The following is a 10,821-nucleotide window of genomic DNA, read 5'->3' as shown; positions in this document are numbered from 1 at the left end:
CACTCGGGATTCTCCAACCTGGAGAAACAAATATCAACTTGTTTGGCCTGAACTACAAGCACAGATAGGCTAAAACGATCTGTGAAACATGGTTGGGGAGTAGTTCCATTTTTTGCTGGGACTGGGCGAACAGAACTGGAACTCAGACTAGGGCGTTTATTATTTCCCAACACCTTAAAGCTGAAATTCAAAAGCGATGTCCCTCCCTAAACAGCTCCACTTCCTCCCCCAGTAGCCACGCCTCTACTTTTGTGCACACGCATCGCGGAACATAACAATGTTTAACACACCAACACGTGTAGTATTGTTTTTTTTTTAACTAGTAAACACTTATTATTATTAGTTTGATTAAAACATGAGAAATGTCGCCAAATCCTGATCCGTTTGGAATCTTTTTAAAAGCCACAAGTCCCTCCACCTTTGAAAAGCAGCTCAAGATAAATTCTGTCACAAAGATGTTTATCCTCAAGCTTTGTACCCAGACTATTCTCTGTTTTTTAGTCAAAGCTTTGGAGTTTCGGAGCTCTCCTCCATGATGCTATGCTGCTCAGAGTGATACCTGTTTGATGTTGTGACACACTGTCTTGTTTTCGTGCACAGTTTACACACGCGCACTTTGATTGACAATCCTCTACAGGAAGTTGAAGCCTTTTCCCTGGGCAATCACAGCGCGATTTGCAATTTGTATATAGACGAAGGCAGGACTTATGTACATTGACATATATGAATGACCACCGGCAGTAGACCAAAGTAAAAGACTAGTTAGGTATTTTTTTTGCATTTGAAAGGAATGATACATAAACATAGATTTCTCAGAAACTCCGAATATCAGCTTTAATGACCCAAAGCAAACAGCCAGGATATTAAAAGAGTCGTCCACTAAACGGACTGCAGAGAAGAATGGACGAAAATGGCCACAAACAGGTGTTTACAGAGCTCACTGATAATACCCAAGTAGACTAGATACTGTGATAACTGCCAAATGTGCTTCAACAAAATGTGATTCTGTACTTATTATGTATAAATCGCTACATTTTCAATCAATTTTCATTGTAATTGTATGATACTTTGTGAAGACTTAAAAAAAAATATGACAATACTCAGATCAGCCACTAACACATATTATTAATAGTGAAGTTCCATCCATCCATTTTGAGACCCGCTCCTTTTTGAAGGATTGTGGGGGTCTGCTGGTGCCATGTCTACACCTTTCATTGGGCATTAGGCTGAGGGTACACCCTTGACAAGGCACCAGTGCATCACAGGGCAACACACACACAGACAACCACTCACACTCACTCCTCTAAGGGCAATTTAGAGTCTCCAATCAACCTAACATTCATGGAGGAAGCCGGACTACCTGGAAAAAACTCCACACAGAGAGGACCCAAGTGTCCACCCCGGGCCCTTAAACCCAGGACCTTCTTGCTGTCAGGTAAATGTGCTAACCACTACGTCACTGTGCGCCCTAATAGTGAAATTGCATAGCAGTTGTTAAAAAGATCGCACTACATACTGTATACAGTAGTTTTAACCTTTTACAACATATACAGACATAGTGGGAAAAACTATCATTAATGGTGTGAGTGGTATTGCAAAGGGTGGGTGTGTGTAGCATTCCTTTCCATTCCTGCTACATCATTCCTAAGCAAGTGTGTCTTTAATAACTGCATGCAGAAGACTGTCAATGCCTTAAGTTCTTAAAATGTAGACAAGCTAATATTGTTAATAAAAAGAAAATGTTCATATCTTAAATCTGGGCTGTATGGACTGTTCTAGTTTGATGTTATGCAAAGTAATGAAAACACAATTTTTTTTGAAGAAAAAGAACCCAACTTAATTTAACAGACATTTTTATCCAACGCGACATACAACACGTGCAATTAGGAGGAGATGTTAAGGGACTTGCTCAACATCCCACAGTGATGACTTAGGTTGGATTCGAACCTGTAACCCTCCAATTCCGAGGCTGCTTCCTTAACATCACGCCACGTGATTTAGTTTTAATTACAGACTGCTATGAATTGTCAGTCTATTTAATGTTTTTTTTTAAATTTTTTAAATTTATTTTTATAGTACTATTGAGTTATAATTGTTAAAACCAGATTAAGTATGTAAGTAAGCCTGGTGTTAAAGTCGAATCAAAGCGTGTAACAGAATAGGTTTCACCATGCCGAAGAGCTGTTCGTCCAATGTCAAAAATAATACAGATATGATTTTTTTATATCATCCTAAAAGAAAAAAGAAAGAAAACACTGGCTTTCCTTAGGACTGATGGGTAAAAACTCTCTACATTTCATAACCGGTAAGTGAACAGTTAAGATCTGAAATGAGGATTGATGATTTTAGGGGCATCTCTGTGGCTTTAGTTTTCATTCTCAATGGCAATATGTTGTATTTATATCCGTTGTAGCTCCGTTATAAAGTACACTGTGATTAATGCGAGGGTTTTACCATGCAATATTTCATAAAAAGTGCCTAATCAGGCAAAGTTAGATACTCACAGGGTTCATTTATTAGGTAATTGTAAAGATCTGGGCAGGTGAAATTGGGCCAATGTTTTGGATTGTTCATCTAAGTTCATCTTGTATGGACACTCACATATCCCTAGCACTGATAACTTAGCCTATCCCCTGGCCTCTTCTGGTAGTGTTTCTTGATAGTTGTATGTCATACAGAGATATAAATCCCTCCTGTAGTGAAATAAAGACATTTTTGTCATCGGACAAACAGGAGGCAGGCAAGTTGTTTTCCACCATTTCAAGATGACGCCCATTCTTCAGAGTTATGTCCCGTGTCCTGGTCAATTTCCCCAAACCATTGATTTATCCAGGTTTTTCAGAAGCTCAGTCTTATTTGTCCCGTTTAAAGCTGATATCTGGAGTTTTGGAGAAATCTATGTTTTTTTTATGATTCTTTTGAAATGCAAAAAAATACCTAACTAGTCTTTTACTATGGTCTACGGCCGGTGGTCATTCATATACATTAATGTATATAAGTCCCTCCTTCATCCTACAGACCCCTATACAAATGGAAACGAGCACCGTCCAGCCAATAGGCTTCTACTTCCTGTTTTTGAGACTGTCAATCAAAGCGAATGCGAAACTGCACAGAAACATGGCCGTGCGTCACAGCAGCAAACAGATAAATATGATTTTGGCTCTTCCCTGACCCATAGACCTATATCAATGCGACCTTATTATGTTTCGCGATGCGCGTGCAGACAAGTAGAGGCGTGGCTTCTAGTAGATTGGCAGAGGCAGGGGGAGGATGTGGAGCTGTTTAGGGCGGGACATTGAGATGTTTCTCAGAAACTCTGGATATCAGCTTTAAATGGACATCTGGTCTGTTACCTCTGACAGAGAAGACCCTGAAAGCAGCAGCGCATTTAGCTTAAAAAGCTGATCTCTGTGGACTGTGAGCTGTCAATCACAACAGTTGCCATAGCAGCGCTTCTTCTCCTGCTTTCTCCTTCAACATACCAAAACAACAAACAATTTTATGTTAACTTAAAGGTATAGAGGATGATTTCCCCAAAGTTTAGAAAAGAGATGCCCTCTGCAAATGCACAACACTCGTTGCGCTCGTGCACGAGCTCTGTTTACAGGTTGGAGTCGGCTTCCCTCAAACAAACTTGCCTTCCAAAAGAAGATTTGCACCGGTATGTGTCAGTGAAAATCCATTTTCAAAGGACTTGGAGCAGCACCAGGCACGAGCACGTACGACGGCCTTAAGTAAACATATCATCAGAATGATTGACAATTAGGAGAACCAATAGTCTCGATGCTCCACCCTAAAGTTGAAGCCAAAATAACATTGTTAACAATGCCTTTCAAAAAAAAAAAAAAAAAAAAAAAAAAAATTCCTTTTTTTTTTTTTTAACTGATGGTCGCTCTAAATTTGGTTCAGCCATTGCAAAAATACATGTCATCCAAAAGCAAGTTTTTTTTTTTGGTTTTTTTTTTGGAAAATCTGTCATCTTCATTGGTTAAATTACTGTCCCAGTTTTGAGTTATAAAAATCTGGTTCCCCTAACGTAAGCTCGACTTCCCTAATAGCTTTTTTATGAGATTTTTTTCCTATTCATTTCCTTTCAAAAATGTTGTATCGTGAGCCCAGTATCGTCTCACCACTAATATATATATATATACATATCCTTCATCTCTCTCTCTGTCTCTCTCTCTCTCTCTCTCTCTCTCTCTCTCTCTCTCTCTCTCTCTCTCCCTCCCTCCATCCCTGTCCTCCTGATAAATGCTGGTGGCGGTCTCTCCTCCACATCCACATCCACATCCAGCTCCTGCTGATCACACTGCAGTTGTATTCAGGAGGAAGTTGGCAGCCGGCGGCTCACGTAGAAAGAAAGGCTTTTTTATTCTTCCTCTTGGCGGAATTATGAGCAGCTCTGACCCAGCCTTTATTCCCACCTTGTGTTGAATCTCTTTCACGTTTCACACCGCGAGAAATGAAAGCGACCATGGAGCTTGGTGCCCGCATCGTCTTGGCGTTTCTCCTCCTCCACCAGGTGAGTGAGTGAGTGAGTGAATGAATGAATGAGTGAATGAGTGAGTGATGGGACATGACAAATGCTTTGGGTTTTAAGTTTGTCCACCTGCACAGTATCAGTTCATCTTCTGTACAAGTTTATCATCTCCAGTTCTGTCTCAGTGCGCACACAGCGCTCCGTCACATGCAGCACCAAGTTTGGGAGAAAAACATGTCCATCGGGTCGTTTCATGCACTTTGGGAATGTTTCTTCACATTTAAAAAACAAAAAAACAAAAATAAAGACAAACAGGCTGGGAAGCAGCTATTGAAAAGAGGCTGAAAGGAGGAGAGCAAATCCAAAGCTCCAGCTCTTGTCTCCTGTCGCATCTACATTCCGCTCAGCCTCCAATGTGAGCGTTTCTTTAGGCTCGTGTGTGTGTGTGTGTGTGTGTGTGTGTGTGTGTGTGTGTGTGTGTGTGTGTGTTGTGTTATTTTAATCCTCACTGTGCAGCAGCTTCTCCTGTAGTCGTGGTTTCTCTACAGAGTTCTTTAATAAAGCTGTAATTCTTCTCTCTGTGATAGATCTGTGACTATAACATGTAGACAAAGTGGGACTCCCTAGTTACTAAGTCTTTAGAGCACATGTTTCAAACTCATGGCCCGGGGGCCAAATCCCGGCCCTTTGGAGCATCGAATTTGGCCCGCAGAAAAAAAAAGTTAAAAAGATTTGAGGAAATTGTTGGCGAAATCAGAGGTTCTCAAACTCTGTAGTACAGTTCCCCCTTTCTCTTATTTGTTAATCCAAGTTGTCCGACTTCAATGTTTTGCTCAGGATACAATGGAAACAACTGTAGAGCGTAATGATAGAATGAATGAGTGTTAACAGATGTTTAGAAGTGGAATTAAATGGTATTTAGTGACGAGCAAGATTCCGTCAAAAGTGCTTAACGGATTTCGAGAAACTTTTAATCAAGGATAGTCTTTAGACCACTGAAGATTCCATTACATTTTGAGATATACTGATACTGGATCAGTTTGAAAAATTCACGTTTCAGTTTGTAAAAACCGATACAATTATAATTTGTATTGGCTTATCGTTGGAGAAATTGCTAAAACATATGTCTCAGTTCGTAATTGTACGATCTTCGTGAAATTTGAATCACTTATGTCCGGTTGGTTTGTCATTTACCCCAGTGAGTTTCTCCTGATGTCTATATTTCTATAATTTTTTATCATTGTTGGTCATCCCGCCTGCTGTGTGACCCAATATTTCAATGCTTTCATTTTTTAATGTTCCCCTCTCTCTACTCCCTGTAGTGTCATCACGTACTCCTTGGGGTACACGTACCCCCATTTGAGAACACTGGTCTAAAATACCAAATAATTCAGTTGCACATGTCTCACCTTAGATATCTCAAATATGTAAATACACAAATTCAATGAAACGCCACAATATTTGAAGATTGCAATTTTCCCATGCGTTTATCATATTCAGTCAATTTAAATCTCAAATGGTTCAAATAACTAAATTTTCCTAAATTTATTTCCCATAATTTCCCCAAATTAAATAAAAAAATTGGTCACAAAATCAATGAGAAAATCCTGCAGGGACTGATATGGACACATACATGCAAATCAGTTACTTTTCAGCAAAATTTTGAACTCATTGAATGAGTTTTTTCTTGGTGGGGTGGGATTTGTCGCTAAAGGTTGTTTGCTGCTCTTTGCACGCTGGAGGCTAGATCCATTCCACACATGTCTACCATACACAAACAGATGTAATTTCGCTCGGGCTCTTTACGGACCTGCTTGGGACAAGTCACAGGGGTGGACTAAACCGGTTTCACTTGACCGGGAAAACATGCAGACGCTTATCAGGTATATTGGGCCCTATATCTGTCACATTAAGGAATCATTTAATCCACCACTAAAAATGTAATCCACTGAAAGTGACATATTGTGAATGAAACACCGTCATCATTCGTTCATTCAATGCGAGGGGTGCGAGGATCAGGACACCCCTGCAACTAGGGATGTCCTGATCCGATATCGATATTGGATATCGGTCCGATATCAGCCTGAAAACGAATATCGGATTCAAATTGTCGTTTTTTTTTTTTTTTTTTTGCAACTCATTTTTCATTTATTTTATGAAATTGTAGAATACTGTATGTTGAAGGTTAAAATGTATGTAACCAAGTGGTTAATAATATATGGGTCAGTTTTTCTCACACTGTTGCTGACTATTGTTCTCTGTTTGAGTAACATCACTTGATCAAGCCTTTTCTAACATTCCACACTACAAAATAAGTACTTTTTAAAATTTTTTATTAAAATAAATGCATGATTCACGCTGTTATCGGATTAATATCGGTATTGGTCGATACGCAAGGCTGCAATATCGGTATCATGTCGGAAATGAAAAAGTTGTATGGGGACATCCCTACCCGCAACACCAACTAAACTGCCAAAAAAAACTATGCAACAAGACTTAGTGTCTGTGAAGCTACAAACAGGGAGGGATGGGCTTCACCTGCTCAGAATGTTTAATGTGAAGAACATCTCATCAGAGCTGCAGAAGATCAGTGGGAACAAGTTGTGTTGTTGTGGACGAGACTGATTCCAGAGAAGAGTCTGAAACATCGTACGTTCATGATAACTTGATAGCTTCTAATATTCTGGCCCTTAGCGGTGAAATAACTGATGCATCTTGTGTCTATATTTGTCTAATCATCTGGACTAACATCATCAGGATAATTTAAATTAGATTATTTTAAAATAAGTTGATCAAAACTTAGTAAACCTGCTCAGATTCAGTAAGTCATTGATCCTTGAGGGGACATTGGGTGACATTAATGCTGCTCTCATTCATACATCTTTATATGACATATGATTATAAATAATTAAAAAGGAGCAGTAATAATAATCCATGTCAGTACAATCTATAGCTACCCTTCAATTGTAGTTTACTCATGGTTTTCTTTTCTTTTTTATTCATGTTGAAAACCAATATTTTCTGGAATGTGGAAAAATAAAATGTATTTTTTTAGTGTCCTTTGTAAGTCCTGTTAATGTTAGCCAGTAATTTCACCTTACGATGAAAGTGCAGCTGAGAACAAAGCAAAAGCAATGGAGAAATAAAGAGTGGCTGGTAAACGGCTCATAGACCAACAAAGAACGCTTGAGAGGCTTGTCCACACTATGAGGAACGAAACAAGGCACATGATGGGAACTGTTAAAAGGACTATAAACCCAGTAGCTCATTAGCAGTGGTGTTAAGTAACAAAGCAAATATCTGTACAAATGTTAGGTACTTTTACTTTAACATCACAATTCTTCATATATATATATTTATTGTTTTTCACAAACCTTTTGCTTGAAAAAAATAGTGTATTTTGCCTTATTGTGGTTTTCAGAGTGTTCAAGATTGCTTAATTTATGTGTTAAAATCTAAAAATTTTCTGGGGGAGGATCGTTCCAGACCCCACTACGATGAATTTTTGTCACCCTTTTCATGCCTTTGGTGTTTGCATGTCTGGGACTTTATGTATAATTTATACATTGTCTAAAGTAGAAATAATTGAAATTTATTAAGGATATTGTCGGTGTCTTACATATTTTACATATCATTTTTACGTAAGTACAAACTGGGGTACAGTAATGTTGAAATGCTCATTTTCCCACCTAAAATCTGCGGCCCACTTAAAGGTCTCATATCATGCTATTTTTCACCCATCTCCATTTGTTCTACGAACCCCAAAAACACATTTTCCCAAACTCGCCCGTTTTCCAGAGTTTTAGCCTCTGAAAAGTCACTTTCTGAGCAACTCTACACAAACAGGCTGATTTGTGGCCTACTTATGCATATTCATGAGTGGGCGTGTCTATAGACAGGACACTGACTTCCTCCTTCCCGCACAGTGATGTAGGGCCAGAGGATGGCCCGCCCTCCTCCCACCCACTCCATAGCCGAGCTCATATTTACTTTATAAACACCAGACAGAGCGTGGGGGCGGTTTCACACATAGACTGTAGAAAATACATACATAGCACTGTGCGAAGGACGCTGAAATGCTCACATTCATGGGCGTGTCTGTTTACATGTCAATCAGGGCAGAGAGCTTCCTGGAGGCGCGGCTTCTCCAGCTCAGTGCCGCGTCAAATTCATCATCAAAGTGGGAACGCGTTATCAAATTGTAGCGAGGTGTTTGGGCTCACCCTGCAGTAAGAAAGGAGTAAATCACCCTCTAACTAACCATTGAGGGAATCAATGTAAATAACACTTTAGGCATGTGTATGAAGCCCAAATAGCACTTTTATGATGTTTAAAACACAGAAAAGTCGGTTAGCTTAATATGGGCCCTTTAAGATTAAATTACTTTGTATTTGGCCCTTGAAATCAAATTAGTTTGACACCCCTGCTTTAGAGGGTTGAATCCAAACCAGTGCCAAGCTATAGACCTGCTTTATATTCTTCTTCTTTTTATTTGTTTTTATTCATAATTCCTTCTTTAGTGTCCCTGAGCAAAGATAGATTCCACAGCCAATATTTCCTTTACCTATACTATAAGATGACGAATGACCACTTCAGGATTCCCAGTTCAGTTACAGTATAATGGCACCATCCCTTCTGGTGGCACTGGAAAGGTTTAGCAGCAGCTAAGTGTGAACCAACCGAGCTAAGAGTATTTCAAAACCCAACAACGACCGGCGGGCCCTGAAGCGTGGCAGAAAAACAGCTCATTTGGGAAACTGTTGTTGTTGTTGTTATGCTCCTTCTCTTCCTTTATTTTCTCCTCCACCTCTTTCAACCGGATGTAATCACAGCTTGCTGAAGCTGCAGCTCATGTTCAAAGTCTTTTTTTTTTTTTTTTTTTCCTTTAAATAAAAGTTTTTGTTGTTTTCTTAACTACGCAGGTTGGGCATAGCCCTCCCGCAACCTTGTCGGCTCTTCTCCCTTGACACACTCAATGACGTTTATTCTATTTAAACTGCAACTTCTTTGGGGTGCTGAACTAAAAGTAGGCTACGTGTTTCCAAAAATGCACCTATCATCAAGGAAGTCTTTTATTTACCTTCACATATTAGTATCTGAAGGGAAATGCTTTTTAAAGCAAGAAACTGTAAAAAAAAATCCTTTACTGCCTGATGAGTATTTATTGTGATTATTACCTCTGCCGTAACAGTCGTATTTTCATCGGCATTACTTTGTTTTTGTTAGCAAGATTCCGTCAAAAGTGCATAATGGATTTTGAGAAACTTTTAACCAATGATAGTCTTTAGACCACGTGTCAAACTCATGTCCGGGGGCCAAATCCGGCCCTTTGTAGCATCCAATTCGGCCTGCAGAAGAAAGTAATAAAGTAGTAGTAAAATAACAGAGAAAACAAGAATCATTTTGTAAATGAAACTCAACAATAATTGCTGGTCATTTTTAATGTTAAACTGTTGAAAAAACTCAAGATTCTTACAAATTTCTTTATTTTTCTTAAATTATTACATGATGTTTCCAACATATTTAGTGTTTTATGTATACATAGAAGTGCGAACTAGGGCGCAATAATGTTGAAATTACTTGTTTTCCTGCATTAAATCTGTGGCCCTTGAGATCAAACTGCTCTATATTTGGCCCCTGAACTAAAATGAGTTTGACACGCCTGCTTTAGACCATTGAAGATTCCATTAGATTTTGGAGCGGATCTGGATCAATCTACTGATACTGGATCAGTTTGAAAAATTCACGTTTCAGTTTGTAAAAACCAGTACAATCATCATTTGTATTGGCTTATCATTGGAGAAATGACAAAAATATACTGTATCTCAGTTCGTAATTGTCCAATCTTCATGAAATTTGAACCACTTATGATTGGTTGGTTTGTCATTTACCCCACTGAGTTTCATCTGGATCGGATTTAGATTTCACATATCATTACCATTTTTGAGAAAAATGGGGGTGTCCATACATTTACACCTTCCGGTACGGTTATTAATGGGGATAGACATTTCTTCCAAGCCTTTTAAGTGTGAATGATCATGATGTCATGATCAGGATCACTGATCCAGATAATTGCCAAAATCTGGTAAAGAGGAGATTTGGCGCTTGGTGAACATTTGCGCTCTCTGAGTGCTCCAGCTTCAGCCTGTAGCTGTTTGATCCACAGGCTAACCAAGTTTCTTGCTAATTTTTAAAACAGAAAACACCCAGCCACAAATTAAATGTATTCTCTTTCATAAATAAAACTTTTGCATATTTATATTTGACACGATTTGCTTTAATAATTGATAAAATTAGATTAGAAACGAGAGAAATGATAGAAGAGAAACAGCACTATATAC

General features: G+C 38.9%; 1 protein-coding gene across 1 annotated transcript in view; it reads left to right on the top strand.

The window, feature by feature from the left end:
- The first annotated feature begins 4,271 nt into the window (after nt 1-4,271).
- Nucleotides 4,272-10,821, top strand: part of cdh13 (cadherin 13, H-cadherin (heart)) — a 411,437-nt gene continuing 404,887 nt past the window's right edge. The window contains exon 1 of the mRNA XM_028451185.1: nt 4,272-4,522. Within this exon, the coding sequence (XP_028306986.1) occupies nt 4,463-4,522 (60 nt within the window). The 5' untranslated portion in view covers nt 4,272-4,462. The remainder of the gene's footprint in view (nt 4,523-10,821) is intronic.

This window comes from Gouania willdenowi, chromosome 6, assembly GCF_900634775.1.
Source record: "Gouania willdenowi chromosome 6, fGouWil2.1, whole genome shotgun sequence".
NCBI classification, from domain to species: Eukaryota; Metazoa; Chordata; class Actinopteri; order Blenniiformes; family Gobiesocidae; genus Gouania; species Gouania willdenowi.
This window is presented reverse-complemented; position numbering and strand designations above follow the sequence as displayed.